General features: G+C 41.0%; 1 protein-coding gene across 1 annotated transcript in view; it reads left to right on the forward strand.

Annotated features, from left to right (window-relative positions):
• The window catches only part of Clvs1 (clavesin 1), a 191,577-nt gene that overhangs the window by 169,420 nt on the left and 4,340 nt on the right, over window positions 1-17,817 (forward strand). Inside the window, exon 5 of the mRNA XM_004653329.2 lies at window positions 2,605-2,840. Coding sequence (XP_004653386.1) covers window positions 2,605-2,840 — 236 coding nt within the window. The remainder of the gene's footprint in view (window positions 1-2,604; window positions 2,841-17,817) is intronic.

The following is a 17,817-nucleotide window of genomic DNA, read 5'->3' on the forward strand; positions in this document are numbered from 1 at the left end:
AGTGCTGGGATTATAGGCTTGGTTGCTATTTCTTGTTTATGCAATATTTTGGTTGCTAGCATTTTGTCCTATAGCTATATTATCACTGTGAAAACAGTTGTATATATATATAATTTTATTCTCTTATGGCTCTTGAGTTATCACTGCTAGCTCCATCTTCTGTAAGGCTAGGGAAGCATTGCTCATTGGATATAGCGATGCTCTTACAGAGAAGGCTTGGCATCTTCAGGATAACAGGGGGCAGTTTGGAAACCAACTCCATTCTTCAGAGTGGGGCCTGCAGAACATTTTGATTAGCTGAGCAATGAGCACTCCCTAGCTACTCTGATGCTCAGTCCTCTTGTTTATTCATTGGGGAAAATAACACCCACACAACAGACTTGTTGGGCAATTTAATGAGGCATCATATGAAAACATTCAGGCCATTCATGTAGCAGAGATGGTGAATTATTTCATTTTACCTTCTAGCATTTTTTTCCTTTGTCTTCTCCATAGATGTAAAGTCCACTGGAAAACTAAAAACATTGTATATTTAAGGTGTACAATCAAAGATAAATATGTTAATAGATTATAACATGATTATAGTCAAATTACCTCATATACTACCTCACATAGTTACTAGTTTCTCTTTCTCCGTGTGTGTGTGTGTGTGTGTGTGTGTGTGTGTGTGTGTGGTGTGTGTGTGTGTGTCTTTGTCTTGAAAATGTACTTAACATGAACTCCATTAGATACTATCAAGGGCTCAGTGCACTGTTGCTGACTATGGCCATTGGGTCACATGTACATTGAACCTCCAGAATTTATCCATCCCACAGAGCTGAAGCTTTATAGCACTTCAACACCATCATCCCCATCCAACCCTGAGCTGCTGGCATCCACAATACATGTAGAACTCAGAACTAGACCTCAGCAGCACTGGGAAGCAGAGACTGTCAGAGACTTCACCTGGAGATCGGACCAGTGCTGGGAACTAGGAGGGTCTATACTGCAGTTTGGCTTCAGGCTTCCTAGTGTCTGTGCCTGTCTTCTACCTTGGCTGGGGTCAGCGCCATTTCCTCCCCAGTGGGCATTTTCTATTAAGCCAGAGCAGGAGGTCCTACAGCTCTGAACTCAGGACCAAGTGTGACAGCTCAGGGTACAGCCTGACACCTTTGTTCTTCACCTTCCCAAGATCCTTGGTGACCAAGAACTGACATACTGGGTATGTGGATCCAAATGTTTACTGTACACCTGGGGAGAGTATTTAACTTTAGCATGCTCCAAATACTGCAGCACCCTGTAAAGAGTTTTGTAAAATGCAGAATTGAATTTCTTTAGGAGAAACATTTTTTCTCATTGATATTCAATCACATTCAACAACGTCAGAAAAATGTGCATTGTTTTCTGAGGTGCTGTAACATCTTGAAGGACTTAGCATTTGGCTTTCCACCCATTTTCTTTTTAAATAATGCCATTATATGACAAGTTAAAATGAGCACAATTCATGTCATTGTGTTTATTACTGAGATCCTATAAATATTTTTTAAATCACACTTAAATTTCATCATTGTTATCTGTATTATATGTATGGGCATGCACATAATTGGCTTATATCTGGCTGCAATTTACTTGTTATATGTAATGAATTATGTGTGAATTATGAGTTTCATACAATTATTCCATGCCTGTGATGTGATCAAATGTGAGAACCATTATCATTACGGATGCACTCTAAATAAATTTTCAGGGACAATTTCTAAATGTAGCCAGCAGCAACTGTATATTCATGGAGTGTCCTTTTTGTGACTGTGTCTGAAAACAATTATAATTTGAACCTGTTTTTTCTTCTGTACTTGACCAGTTTCTACCCTTATCCATTGAATGCTAAGAAGATGTGGATTCATTTATTAGTGCCTAATACAGATGAAGAAAATGACCACAGAAACAGCTTGCAGTATATTCTTAGGCTGTAGTTTTTGCTTCTATTGGGTAGGAATTGATTGTGCTTTTACCTGTGTACACACCCTCCTGGGAGCTACAGAGCCTGGTAAAGCAATAAAATAGCATCTTCTCTTCACCTAGTATTTTTCTCCCCAGGACACAAATGAACACTCTGGGAACACAATACAACTCAGATACTGAAGAGCTGACGAGAGAGGGTGCGGAGATGCAGATTGAGCTGGGCCTGTAGTGACAGAGTTAGGGAGAAGCAGTGACTTGGCACAATCTGAGAAGGATGTGCAGGGTGGGAGAATTCTGAGGCGAGAGTGCTCAGTTGGGAGAAGGGCACAATCTGGGGACACATGTGAGGCAGGAGCAGGCTTTGGGAGTTTCTATACCACGGACCTGGCTATCAGCAGGGAAAATTAGGTGATGGCTGTATGTGTAAGTTTGGGCCATGGTTAAATGTTCATAAACTTTATTTTAAACTACTAATTCAGCCCTTTTCCTGAGCAATAAATTGCCATTTTATGATGACTAAGTGACAGGTACATAATGGTTACCTTTTTAAGCATCATGATTGCCAGCAAGTGTGCTCAATTTGTCATTGCTAAATTGTGGATTGGATTAAATACCTGGTCCATGTTTCAAGTTTTTATGCATCACTTTTGTTTTTCTTTTCAGATTTTCCTGCATGGAAACAATTTAAACAGCCTTCATCAACTGATACACCCTGAGTTTCTGCCCTCTGAATTTGGGGGAACCCTTCCTCCTTACGATATGGGAACTTGGGCCCGGACATTACTCGGTCCCGACTATAGTGATGAAAATGACTATACACACACTTCCTATAATGCAATGCATGTAAAACACACATGCTCCAACCTGGAGAGGGAGTGCTCACCCAAGCCAATGAAGAGGTAAGGCCTATATTATCACAGTCTCCAAGTTAGAGGTCACTGGGACTTTGGATTTAGACATATTACATAAGTAATTAAAGACCTCATAGTCACAAAATTGAACAAAGTAAATTATGTTATATTCTTGGCTGATTTCACTGGTATTTACAGCAAATGGGGTGTGACTGGCCCAGAAATTCAATTGTCCCCATTACAGGAGGTTAAAAGAAGGACCATGTTCATGTCCTGATTGCAACCTGACTCCTGGACTCTAAATGTTCTCTTAAGACATGCAAGAAGGGACAGGCCATAGAGCTACCCTCAATGCACTCGACGGCAAAACAGTCAGGTAGAGAATATTACCATCACTCATTCCTAGTGAGCCCCATTTGCCAGTACCAACATTAGGCTCTGGGGTCTTCAATACAACCAAAGCCTCGAGAGAACCAGCCAAGTGAGACTCTTGAACATATTTATGAGGAGTTTGGCATTTAAGCTAGCCTCTGAAGAAAAAAATTACATGCCAAGCACAGGAGACAGAAGCTTTACAGAGGCTTTACAGGGATGGATGGTCCCATGTGGTAATCAGGTGTGAAGGTGTGAAGGAGTGGAGGAGAGCTGTGGACCAAGAGTCAAGCTTCAGAGAAGGCTGGACCCACGCCTGAAGCCTGCTGTGTGCTATATTTGGGACGGCACTATGAAAGGTGGCTTGTGTTTTTCCGTATTTCTTGTTTCTTGCTCTCATTCACTTCCTCCCTCCCCTTGTCTCTTCTGGCAGTGCTAGGCATGGAACTCAGGGCTTGGTTCCTTCTAGTCACTCACTTCATCACTAAGCTACATCCCCAGCCCAATGTTGGCTTTTTCGATTTCTATGCAAAGAATAGGAGTCCTCTCTCACTGTAGCAATGAAAACTTATTTTTAAGCTAAAATCCCCTTCATACACCATTTCCAATCCAAATCAGTTCTTCCCATACATGACATTGTTATCAGCACTTTCAAAGGTTTCCCACATCTCTGCACATATCGAGTCATTTCCCGAGGTCAGTGAGCTAGGACTACTCTAGTTGAGAACCATAGTCTGAGTGACTTTAACAACAGTAGTTCTTTTCCTCAGAGCTCTGGAAGTGACTGAACTAAGATGGAGGTATTGATGGGGTTGGAGTCTCTGGGGGAATCTCTTCTTGCCTTGCAGATGGCCAAATTCTCCCTGTGTCTTCCTTCTCTCTGAGTCTGTGTCTGAATCACTTTCTTATAAGGACACCAATCTAAGCTGTACTAGGGTCCCCTCTATTAACCTCATTTCAAAACTTGGCTCCCAAGAATAGTCACAGTCTTCAGGACTAGGAGTAAGGACTTTTAAAAAGTGAATTCAGCAGAGGGTGGAAAACAGAATTAAGCCCCTAGATTTGTTATACAGCATCTCCTCATGTCAGCATATCTTGCCAGCTCATACTTCTAATGCTGCATAAGATCCTAGAACATGGATTTAGCACTTAGCTATTGCTTCCTTGGTGAGCATTTATTTAATGATATATTTTTTTTTTTTTTTACTTTTTTTCTCTATTCCAAAGAAGGCTCAATAATGGTCCTTGGCTCATTGTCTCCCCATTCTCCAATGAAGGTTCCTGTAGGTAGCTTCTGATCCCTGCAGATGCTGAGAAAGAGGGTTTGTGAATTTTAAGTGTTATCCCACACTGCCTAGAGGTGTGCCAAGGGAAACTTTCACCAGTATCATGCAGTCTCCTTTTCCCAGACCCTCAGACATATCCAGTATCACAAGACTTGAACTTCAGCCATTATCATGGTGGTGGGAAAATGCCACGACACTTTTGTCTTCATTTGTATTTCCACACAGGACAGTGAGTCAAGCAACAAAAGACATAACCAGGTGTGCATTTTATTAGGTGTGCATGAGACTCAATTTGTAAACCAGAGGATAAAAGTCCTTGCAAGCTCAAGTGGGAAAATGAAGGTCAGAACTCATGCTAAATACAGGGAGACATATTGCTCTCTGGACAGGCTTGCACATGTGGAAGGATAAACATTCATGCTAGGGTCTCCTTGGTGTACCTGGGTGTCAGTCCATTCCTTTAACCAAAATACAGTGCCTAGAACAAAGACTTTTGTACCCCATGTCTAGTTGTGAAAAGTAAGACAACTTTCTAGGATAACAGGGTGGTGTGGAACTCCACTGAGTTATCCAACATTCTCAGGAAAGGGTGGTCAGGGTGGGTGGGAGGTGGAACTGTACCATCTTTGTTGAAGGGCTGACCTTACCCAATGTGGGCTAGACTACCTCATCTCGGTCCTAACTTTCATTCAGTCCAGAAGTCGGAGTAATGAAAACAGCTCCCTTTTCTGACTATTTTCCTACACTCAGTCCCCGTTGCAATTTCTATCTCTATTTCATAAGCTAGGAAGTTGAAGCTCACAGAGACTAACTGACCTCTAAGTGCAATGTCACACAGCAAGCAAGTGGCTAAACTGAGATTTAGACCTGGGTAGCCCGATTCCAAGCTAAGGTTCATGCTCACTGTAAGAAACAGCGTACCTCCTGTTCCTGCTTGTGTTTATTCACTCTCTCAGCAAACCCTCCCTTGCTGGGACAGTGACATGTCATGAAACGTGTCCCTACATATTGCTACAGATTTTGAGTAGGCCTCCATACTCTCATATATGTCTGAGCTTTCAAAGTCAAGTGGTATCAACTGGAAACTTGCTAAATATATATAGGTGACCAGTCCCAGTATATTGCTTTTGAGTGGCTCAAAATCTTCTGTGTGTATGTTGAGGACCCGAGCAGGTGATACCTATGCTATAGATTATGAGCTGTGGAGGGAAGATGTGCTGTCCAGCTCCTATTCACCTTAACCTCCCCAGGAATCCAACACATTGACCAGCACTCAGTAGACACCTAGCAGGCATCTGTCCATACTTGATGAATATGTCAATGAATGAAAGCTATTTCCATCAAAACTCCTTCTGGTTATAATTTCACCCAATTGCTCCATTTCCTGAAGGAAAGAACCCATTCTCCCTGCCTTCTGCAAGGCCTAGAAGGACCTTGTTTGCAGGATCTTACATCCTAGAAGGGAGAGAATGCTTGCCCATGATGAATTGTCACCAGTGAAGTGAGGGAGAGAGGACCTATGGAGGAGAAGTAAGAACCTGCCACAATATTCCAAGGTAATATCATTCATCTGGAAGATTCCCAAAGGAGTCTTCATGGAGGAAGATATGGCTGCCTTTGGGTTTGGAGAAAAGCAACTCCCTTTAGATATGAGAATCAGAATTCAAGGTCAGCTAGACAGAGAAGCTAGTCATTGTGCACATGGCATTGTTGCATGCACTCTTGCTGACATCTGTGACGGTGTCCTGAGCCCTCATCTGAGGATGCCAGAAACCAGCAGGATGGGCCAAGACACTGGTGGGAAGGAGTTATGCCCACTATGTAGGCCAGCAGGCACCTCACTGATGGAGGAACAGAATAGCATCTTTCATAGAAACCTTTTGACCTCTTAGAACCCTAGAGATATGAGAAAATTGAAAACGTGGGAGAAAGTTTCAAGGTCAACTCTTTCTATTTCCCACCTGATAGATTTTTTTTTTTTTTTCCTCCAGCCCAAATTGCCAAGCAGCCTCAGTGTGCACTGTTCAGTCACACAGTCAGCACTGGGCAGTGTACTCCTTGCTACAAAGCCAGACTAGAGTGCCTGTGATTTGAAGCCAGTGGCCTTGGAGTGGCATTGTGATTTCCAGTGGATATGAACCACTCCTCATAATTCCCAGCATGCTTCAGGCCCATTTGGAGTTAATGGACTTTTGTGCACTGTCCTTGAAAAATAATCATTTTTTAATAATGTGGCTTCTGAGCACATCCAGCCACCAAGTTCCAAGTGGTTCTCTTGAACAATGCTTTGCATCCAACATGACTGATACTATTTTTTGTCCAATAACTCTGTGTGGCCCTGAGTTCTGTATCCCATATCCTAAGGATTCAACACTTAAGCAGATTTTTTTAAAATTATTATTTTTGATGGGAACTTTTCTAAGTAAACTTGCATCAGTATTATTCTTCTCTTTAATTTAATAATGACCAGGTTGGTGGTAGAGGGGTTGGAGTGCAAGGCATTCTGTTTCAATAATAAATAATGTGGAATTTTGGTTCATTTTAACCTCTCATTTTTGTTTTTTGTTATATTTCTCAGAATCTTACTTCCTTGCTCCTAGGCTACTGACTGATCTTAAAGGTTTAAGTATGAAACAACCGATTTCCTCCTACATAACTCACTACTTAAATATGTCCAAAGAGTAGGTCCCAAAATTTGTCAAAATTGTGGAATAAAGAACAGAAAGAGTAGGTTTTACATCACCTAAGATTATTTTGGTTGTAAATCAGACAAAAACTTCAAATGATCTGATTTAGGCAAGATAGGAAATTTGTTATTTCACATAATTTACTGTCTCAAGGTGGCTGCAGGAATGTAATGCCAGTGACTCAAAGGTGAGCCCAGAACCCAGGTTCTCTCTCTTTTTTTTTAAATTTATTTATTTGAGAGTGACAGACACAGAGAGAAAGACAGATAGAGGGAGAGAGAGAGAGAATGGGCGCGCCAAGGCCTCCAGCCTCTGCAAATGAACTCCAGACGCGTGCGCCCCCTTGTGCATCTGGCTAACGTGGGACCTGGGGAACCGAGCCTCGAACCGGGGTCCTTAGGCTTCACAGGCAGGCGCTTAACTGCTAAGCCATCTCTCCAGCCCCCAGGTTCTCTTCATTGAGGCCAGCATGACTAAACAGTACTCATTCCATTACTTTTATGGTATGATTTTAATGTGAAATGTACCCTATACAATCATATAGCTAGATACTTAGTCCTCAGTTTGTGGTAATGTTTGGGAAGGTTGTGGAACCTTTAGGAGGTAGAGCATTGCTGGAGGAAGGGAGTCACAGGTATTGGGTTGGATCACCTGACTCTACTTCTTGTCTTCCTTCCCTACTTCCCCAATGCTGGGATTACAGGTGCAAGCCAAGGGACATTTTCACAGCAACACAGCTTATGGTTCCTAACTAGTTGTCAAAAAGGTATTGCTGCAAACCTGTCACCTGGTCTTGAAGTAGCCAAACAACGCTTGACACCCTAACTCCTGTCTCTGAATCACATAGGAAACAAGTTATGCTCAGACAAAAGGGGATTATATCAGCTGGGAAGGAAACGGCAACGGCCTAGGGCTGGCACCAGCTGTCCTATTACAGCTAACAGGGTGGGTTAGAAGTACACACATAAAGTTTATTTCCCATGAAGTAATTTCAATCAGTGTGAAGATTTTGTGGTATCTCTAATAATTATTAGGAGTATTTATTAATTACTTTCTGGTTGTAGCCTTTATTGCTGATGAAGCAGTTAAAATTACCATGCATATCATTAACAAAAAAAAAAAAAAAACAAAAAAAAAAAAACAAAAAAAACCACCTGGGCTGGAGAGATGGCTTAGTAGTTGAGTGCTTGCCTATGAAGCCTAAGGACCTCAGTTCAAGGCTCGATTCCTCAGTGCCTACGTAAGGCAGATGCACAGGTGGCGCATGCAATCTGGAGTTTATTTGCAGTGGCTGGAGACCCTGGTGCACCCATTTTCTCTCTCTGTGTCTGCCTCTTTATTTCTCGAATAAATAAAAAGAAAAGGAAATATTTTTTAAAAAGCAAATAACACAGAGACACTGTCTTGAGTTAATTACTGGTAAATAATTGGAGTTTTTCATATATGTATATATATATATATACATATATATTTATACATACACACATATATACACACACATACATGTATACCTAAGCATGGGTTGATTTGAAGATTATTGGTGAAAAGCCTCATGCATATTTTATCCTAGGACTGGTTTGGAGGAGGAACTTGAGTCACCCCTTGGAACTGGAGCCATCTGACTACAGTAGGTTGTAGGTGCTGAGGAAGGAGTTTGGGGCACAACCTGATTATACGATAAGAGCAAGTTATGACTGGCATCTATCTTGTGGCATGCCAGAGACCACAAATCACTTCCAGGTGCTTTCTTTCATGATTTCATTGGCTTCTTCTACAGTTTTCAACCCTAAAGCAGCTATTGACAGTGCAGTTAATGATCCCAAGGAAATGCAGAATATTTTCTTGGTGTTTCTGGTTATAAATAAAAGTGAGGACCCTGAAAAAGCTGGGTTTTGTGATGCCCCTGAAACTATCACCATGACCAGGGAGAAGGTATATTTTATTTTAAGACCAGACCCACAGTCATGCAGGGAAGAGTAGAGGCAGCCCTGGACTACACAGGGTTGTTATGGAAAGGGATGGACAGTTTCTTCAGCTGAGTGTGGACCATCACTGCGGTCACACAGCAGCCACAGGTGGCTGTTGCCGAGAATGGAAGGAGAGAAAGCATGCGTTTTACTCTATTCTCTCTCTGAGTTTATGCAGGCCACCTCTAGGTTATATAGCTGAAGATGGCCTCTGACTGTGGGAGGTTGTTCCTTATTAAAAGTTATATAAAAGTACATTTTGGAGGAGGTGGATGTTGGAGGATTGCATTTAGGGCCAGCCTTGGCTACATAGTAAGACTTTCCTCCAAAAAATATTAAAACATTTTACCACCAGAGAATAATGAAATTTCAGACTTGAAAGGGTTCTATAGCAGTCATCTGGAAGTTGTTTAGAATTTCTCCTACTAAAGACTTTTCCTGTCATCCTCCACATAGGATAGGTGTGTGTGTGTGTGTGTGTGTGTGTGTGTGTGTGTGTGTGTGTGTAATGACATCAACTACAGAGGGTATCATACTTATGGCAGAATCACAAATTTAGATTGCTATTTCATAAAATTATTCTAAGATATTAAACTTCAGTAAAAACAAAGTTATCTAGTACTCACATTTTGGTCTCCCGGCTTGTGGGAGATCCCACAGCTTTATGGAACATGAAGAATGTTGTGAGTGTGTCACTTGCCTCCTCTTTCCCATTTTGACAGCTTAAGCCTCCTAACCAGGCATGAGACTTTTTCTGTATATATAACTAGTTTCCTTGGAAAGCTTAGTGTATATTTTTTAAAATTAATTTATTTATTTGCAAGCAGAGAGAGATAAAGAGAAAAAGATGGAGAGAATGGGCATTTCAGGGCCTCTAGCCACTGAAAATGCATTCCAGACACATGATTCACTTTGTGCATCTGACTTTATGTGGGTACTGGGGAATCAAACCTGGCTCCTTTGGCTTTGCAGGCAAGTACCTTAACCAAGTCATGCCTCTAACCCAAAAGCATAGTATATTTTGCATGGCATATATAATGTTCATTCTAATTTACTGTTATAGTGTAAACAATAGAAATGTAGGCACATGCTGAATTGGTCACTTTCTTGTTGTGATAAAACACCCTGACAAAAGCACCGTAAGGGAGGAAGAGCTTGTTTTGGTTGAGAGTTCAAAGTAACAATGTATCACGGCTGGGAAGGCATGGTGTTAGGCACTTGAGGCAACAGGTCATATTCAGCCCACAGTGAGGAAGCAGAGAGCAGGGAATGGTGCTGCTTAGCAGCTCTCTCCTTTTTATGTAGTCTTGAACCCCACCCATGAAATGGTGCTGCCCATGTTAGGGTGTTACCTCACACTCAATTTACCTAATCTAGATAAGCCCTCCCTGCTATGCACAGAGACTTATCTCTTAGGTGATTCTAGGCCCTGCCAAATTGACACATCGCATATGCATTTTCCCCCTTTAAAGTTTTTATTTATTTATTTACAAGCAGAGAAAGGTAGAAAGAAGAGAAAGAGAGAGAGAGAAAGAGGGAGAGAAGGAATAAGCATTCCAGGGCCTCCAGCTCCTGGAAATGAACTCCAGATGCATGCGCCACTGCATGTAATTTTATGTGGGTACTGGGGAATTGAACCCAGGTTGTTAGGCTTTGCAGACAAGCACTTCAATGGATAGGCCATCTCTCCAGCACCACACGTGCTTTTTTTTTAATTATGCTAAAGTTATAAACATATTTCTCTTCCCCTAATTATTATAGCCAAGGTCCTGTGGAGTTCTGTGGGAAATAGCAATCCCTACATACATCAACAAATATATTTTGTCCCAGGTAACTTTCTATGTAAAGTAGCTGTGAGCTGTGGAGTTTATGGAAACCCAATCACATGGAACCTTGACTGACCATTGTGTCCTGGAGCCCCCTTGTGGTAGGCTCTGTTGCACCCAGTTTTCCAATCTGGGGTCAATCTGGGAACCCTGCTGTGCAGATTTAGGCATACATGCCTATAATCCTAGCACTTCTAGAGGCGGAGGCAGAAGAATTATAAGTTCCAGGCTAGCTGGGGATATATAGCGAGATACTGTCCAAAAAAAAAAAAAAAAAAGACAACTGCTCTACTATCTTGTATTGTAGCCTTATTCAGCTAATGAACTTAAAGAACAACTTGAAGCTTAATAACAGTGGACCTACTGGCTGGTTCTCAGGAGCCATAACTGGATGACAGAAGAGGACATTCAGTGACACAGTTGCTTTTGTTATCCAGGCCAGATGCAGTCTCTGTGAGGAAGGGCAGAGGCCAATTGACGTGGAAGATTCCAGGAGATTTGGTCCTCGTAGGTGCTGAACCCCAGTCAGACAGTGCTGCCTTCCCACTCCTACTAGTCACCTGACTCAGCTCGCATGTCCTCTGGTCTCAGGTCACTGACTTCACTCTGTCTTTCGTGGAGTGGAAAGACTAGCACCAGATAGCACCGCACGGCAAAAAGTGACAATACGGCACCGTCCACGCAAAACATTACAGGCGTGCTTCGTCAGCTCTGCGCAGTTGCACCAAGCTGGCAGGATGTGGCACAGCTGCTTCTGTTGTGTGCTCAGAGTTAGAGGTTTTTATCTGCAGGCTTAAGAAAACCTGTATGATTGCGCTATTCACGTAAAGTCAAAACTCAACTCTAATCATTCCTAAGAAACCTAAAGTCAGTTTTCAGTGCAGAGTGGTCATAATCAAAGAGAAATCTGTACTTTTTAGGGTACCTGCAATGGTCTAAACAAACATGTACCAAGATCCATATGTTGGAGGCTTGCTCTCCAGCTTGGCATTATTGGAAGGCACTGGAACTTTAAGAAATGATGAGAGAATAGTAGGTCTTGGGTCACTAGAGGTGTGTCTTCAAAGGGAATTGTGGAACTCTGTTCTCTACCTTTACCCAGGAACCGAGCAATGCTCTGTCCTCTGTCATGTGCTCCTGCTATGCTGTGATATGTAGCTGCAGGCTTAAAAGCAATGAGGCTAATTGATCATGGAATGGAATCCCCCAAAGCATGAATCAGTGCACATTTTTGCTCTTTATGATTTGGCTGTCTCCAACATTTGTCACAGTGAAAGCATTCTTACTAACCCCTCTGCAGGAACCTATTCACAGAGGAAGACCAGAAGATGCTAGCTGTGTCTCCACTTGCAGTCATTCCAAACAGTTATCATTCTCAGAGAAAATGGTCCAGCTGCACATGATGGGGTCTCTGTGTTTGGGTCCTAGTTGGCTTTTTCATGGAATGTGCTTTAGATTCTTTTGGTCGTGGACTTTCATTCTTATTTTCCCTAAATAGCCTACACAAAGGTGAGATGACACAAAGATCCTGTGAGCCACCTGATTTGGGGGGTGGAAAAGGAAAAGGAGGAAGAGGATGAGACAGCTTTGGTGGAATTCACATTTATGGGCCAGAAGGAAATTTCAGACTTTATATTCTACCTTGGCTCCTGCCTAAAGTCAACTGAACTGTTTTCCACTGTAAAAAGAATTGGCATGATTTACTGATATGTCAACATGTAACACAGGCTAAGTTGGTGCATTTTCTGGATAGCTTAATTTATAACAGTTAATATATCATGAAATACTGACCATATGGACAGAATGAGGGGTAGTGGTGTGAGAACTATAGGCCTATCTTTTGAGCAGCAGGGAAAAGGGTTCACTGTATACTCTGGTATGGGAACAGAAGTTCTTTGTGATCATTGCAGCCAGTGACATTATATAGTGCATTAATGAATGGTACACAGTCAAAACAGTACCTTATCTGTCTGGAGTTTGGGATCTAGATCAAATAGTATTTAACTTTTCAGTTTTTAAATGTCTCTGCTATTAAGAAGTCTAGTGTCTAAGATGGTCCTCACTTCCTGAAAGAAAAGACTTGTAAGGACAACAGGAATGTCCATTGTTCATGTTGGTTACTGGATGCTGGAGTGGTCCACACATGCTAACAGAAATGTATTATCATTACTTAAAGAAAACATAAAGTAGCTTAATCACAAACCTATTACTTAACCATGTGGTTGAGATGGTCACTTCATGTTTACAGTTTTCTTTTCTGAGGCAGAAATGAAGAGCGTCATCTCATATCCTACGCGGCCATGAAATAGGGGAGTGAAAGAAAATCTATATGATGAATGTGATCAATAAGAAAGTGAATGGGGCTAGTTAAAGCCTGTGTATAGGGACATCATTTCTTTTCTTTTTAAAGAATGGCATGAAAAATGTGAGTGAAAGATTTCTAAGCTACTAGCAAAGCAAGAAAATAGGGGTGAATTAGAAATGAACAGACGTGTGTAAAGTTAAAGCAATTGGTGATTACTCACAGTACATGTTCTGTAAAAGATCCCCATTTGCTGAAGCACTATGCTCAGATATAATTAATTTGAAAGGGAGACAGAGCTCAGCAGAGAAAGACACAACAAAATTCATCTCTCATGACACATTGTTATTGGTGAATGTTGCAGTCAGGTTCACATTGCTGTCAGAAATCACCTGACCAAGAACATCTTTTGGAAAATAAAAAGGTTTATTTTGGCTTATAGACTCGAGGGGAAGCTCCATGATGGAAGAGGGAATTAATGCATGCCATTATTTAGTAGAGGGTGGATATCACCTCCTGGCTAATATAAGGTGGACAATACCAACAGCAGTCTGTGCCAAACATGAGTAAGAGGAAACTGGCTATAATATCTATAAACCTGCCCACAACAATACACTGCCTCCAAGAGGCATTAATTCCCAAATCTCCATCAGCTGGGAACCTAGCATCCGGAACACCCAAGTTTATGGGGAACAGCTGAATAAGCCCCTACAGTGAACAAGTGCTTTATCTGATACCATTGAAGCTTACAGTGTTTGTCCCCAACATCTAGCCAACAAAGAACACAGCGAAAGCTTTGATTAACACATGAGCAGAAACCAGCATTGGATATAGTTTGTATTAGAAATCTCTGTGCAATGCTATCCTTAAAACTGGGGTGGCTTACACAGTGTTCAAATTCCCTTTAGTTTTAGGCAGACTTTGCAGGAGATATCATTGGACTTTAAGGAGCTCAAAAGTGCTGTATTTGAGTTTTTATATCAGGACTATAAATGATGGGCAATTGTCAGAAACTTCTTATGAGTGAATGCTTCTCTCTGGGATCTCATCAGAACCAAGGGACTCTGGGCTTTGATGGATGGGCCCCCTGCACTGCAAATCTACTCTGTCATATATTATTCTAAGCCAGCTTGCTTTAGCTCTATGACTTGGAGGCTATGGCTACACTTGTATTTTCTGCTTTGTTTTTATTTCACAGTCTCATCACATTCTTTCACTGGCTTTTTAAGCTGTATGACATTAGGAAAGTCAGTTAACCTCACCAAGTCTCAGCTTCCTCAACAAAACATGGCCATACTGACCTACCTGATCTTGGATGTTGCTGTTTAGAGTCAAATGATAGCAAGATGAGAATATAAACTGTAGAGCATGTAGAAAAATAGTATGATCAACACTAATATTCTTTCCTTCCCCGCACTGTGCAAAAATATTTTCATTTTATTATAGACTGGCTCCTTTCCAAATGAAAGTTTATCATAAACAAATATTTTCAGCCAGAGACACAGGCAAGGATCAAGCCTGGTGGCTCATGTTCCTGATCAAAAATCAGATTTATACTGGCCACCTGCCTCTTTTTTTGCACAGATTTATGCAAAGGACAAAATGTATGGGGGATTACTATTCAGGATTCACAATACAGGGCCGAATAAGGCATAATAAGCATATTGGACTTTATCCTGGGAGCAATGGAGAACTTCAAGTGGGAGTGAAAAAAGTATAAATGATTTCTTCCTTCTTTCCTCCTTCCCTCCCTCTCCTTTGTCCCTTCCTTCATTATTCTTGATGGTATCAAAATATATAGCTCAGGCTGGCCTGGAATTGGTATGTAGCCCAGACTTGCTTCAAACTCACAATCTTCCTGCTTCAGCTTCCTGAGTGCTGGGATGACAAGAATGCACCTACATACCTTGATATAAATTTATTAAAAACTCATGTGGCAAAATATCTTAAGTTCTGCTCTCTCTATTGCAAGTAAAATGCTGACTCCACGGTCACACGCTTCTTAGATTATTTGTCCATCCATCCATCTATCCATCATCTATCCAGTCCTTCATCCCTTCATCCATTTCCACACATCTTCATGGGCGTTTGCCTTTGTTCAGCCTCTCTGTTAGTTTGGATGTCTGGTCCCACCCTGACGGCCTCCCTGCGCCCTGTGCTCTCCCTCCACCCACAGCACTACATCCTCCCCAAGCCCCATTGTGAGTAGAGCAGATAAAGATATTAATGAAGAAAACTGATATTAAGACTTATCTAATAATACCAAAGAAGAACTGCTAACATACTCTCATTTAACTAAAAACACAGACCTTATGAAAGGTCATTATTATCAAGAGAACTAGCCATCCTTTGTCCACCTCATCTTATGATCGAGTGAGTCATCAGTATCATAGCTGTTGGCACTTTTGGCATTCCTCTACCTGCTTCAGAGCATCACACTTTAGTCCCAATGCAATGACGTCCCAGAGGTGCATGCCACCAATGATTATGGGTATTTGATGCTGACTCATAGCTCTAAGTGCCAGTCTGATTCTAATGAAAGAAGGCCATGTTCAAAGTAGTGGGGCAAACACTTCATTTTCTGAGTTGCAATCTTGAGTTCTGATTTATAATAGATACAAAGTTTCCAGCAATATCTATGTGTTACAAACACACAAATCTCATGGTGTTTTGACCATTGCAAAACCCCTGAACAAAGTTCAAAGATGCCTCTAGTGGTGCATCTCACTCCTCAAGCCTCAGCAAGCCTACACACAACAGATATTGAATGATTGCAGGAAATGACTGTTTCAAACATAGATTGGAGCCCTGAAACTTCTATATATCTCAATACTGAGTTTTACTGTGAAGAATGTAGACTCAACAAACACTAGTCTTATCCTTGAATACCCCTACACATCATACATCACATGTAGTAGAGTGATACATTCTAAAGGGATGATCCATTGCTCAGTCAAGTGACAATAATTTTATAGTGTGGGCAATCTTCTTTGATCTGTTCTGTCAGTTTATAGTCTAGCTTTTGGTTTCCAAGTAAGGAAATTTGAGCCATCTGTTATAATGTTGAACAATTGTCATTTGTACTCAGAAACAGCACACTTAGGGAAGTGTCAGTAAGATAATAAACCATCCTAATTTAAGTAGTTTATATTTCAAAGAGCTCCAAGCATTTTATTATGTGAAAAAAAATATAGCAATCATTTATCTTCATTTTTCAGGTGAAAACCTGAGCCAGGAGAGTTGATATGGCATGGTTTCATAAAAAATAATAAAACTCTGTTAAGTAAAGCTGGCTTTAAAGTCATGGAAATCTACCTATCTCAGCCTCTTGAGTGCTGGGGTTATAGGTGTGAACCTCCACTTCCAGCCCCCATCTCCCCTTTTTTTTAAACACATCCAGCCCTCATCTACCAGTTTTAATTTGTCTTCTCGATGCTGAGCTCTGTTGCCAGTGAAATCTAACCTGGCTCTTTACTCTCACCAGCTTCTACTTTTGATTGATTGCAGCTCTCTGCACGTATTCCAAGGTGTTTATTTAGAAGATTACTGAAGCATTATTAAATATCTGACTATTAACTAAAGGTGAAAACAGTATTCCATTGCCTGTGAGTTCTAGAACACTTTTTCCTCAATGAAGATTTCTTTCACTGTGCCCAAAATAAAGTTTATTTTATATAAATAACAATTAAGTAATAAATGATTTTATTTAATAAATAATTAAATAACAAATAATGCAGGTTTTCCTCACAGCTCAAGTAGGCAATGACAGCTCATTAGAAAGAGTGTATGGTAACTGTTAGCTATGATCTGGAGGCTAGATAAACTCTGGACATAAACTTTTCCTGAGAGCAGAACTGTAAGTCATTATACAGCTATGCAGAATGGACTGAATAATGGCCAGTGTTTTCCATTTTCATCTTGTTCTTCCTGGAATCTAATTATTATTGCACTGAAATATTCAATATTCATGGGCATGTCAGAAGTCTCATTCCATATTGAGCTATCTATAGCCTCTGGCTTTCTGCTTTGATGTTTTTTGACCATACTGTCTGTTGTCATCTGCCTAGATGTAGTTGTCAAGTTATTATTGAGAGCAGTACTTGTGTCATGATTTCCTCTGCAGTGTCTCCAGGACCCTGGCAGATGTGGTAGCGATGATTCAACTTGTAGTAGGCATTTGACTATCTTTTCTTGTGGTATTGATGAATCTTGAACCACCCCAGTATTCTCTGCCATCTGTTAAAAAAAAGTTGATTCTCCAAACAAGACTGAGAAGACCTTGTATTAAAGTGGATAAGCATAGTTATTTGAGAGGCTTTTTGACATGTAACCCCACTCTTCTTAGCTAAAGAATTGTGGGGGCTTCTCTCTGATCGTTATGAGTACCTTATCCATAGGACTCTGATTTATAAATCCCTCCTCAAGATGCTGAGCACAGGATTCTGTTTGTATACTCAGTCATTGGTATACAGTAGAGATGTTCACAAACATTTCTTAGTATCAGTCAGTGTGAAGAGATGATGGTTTGAAAACTCACTGAGAGTTACCAATTTTCCCTCATAATGTTCTCATGGTAAAACAAGGA

This window comes from Jaculus jaculus, chromosome 2 (assembly GCF_020740685.1).
Source record: "Jaculus jaculus isolate mJacJac1 chromosome 2, mJacJac1.mat.Y.cur, whole genome shotgun sequence".
Lineage (NCBI taxonomy): Eukaryota > Metazoa > Chordata > Mammalia > Rodentia > Dipodidae > Jaculus > Jaculus jaculus.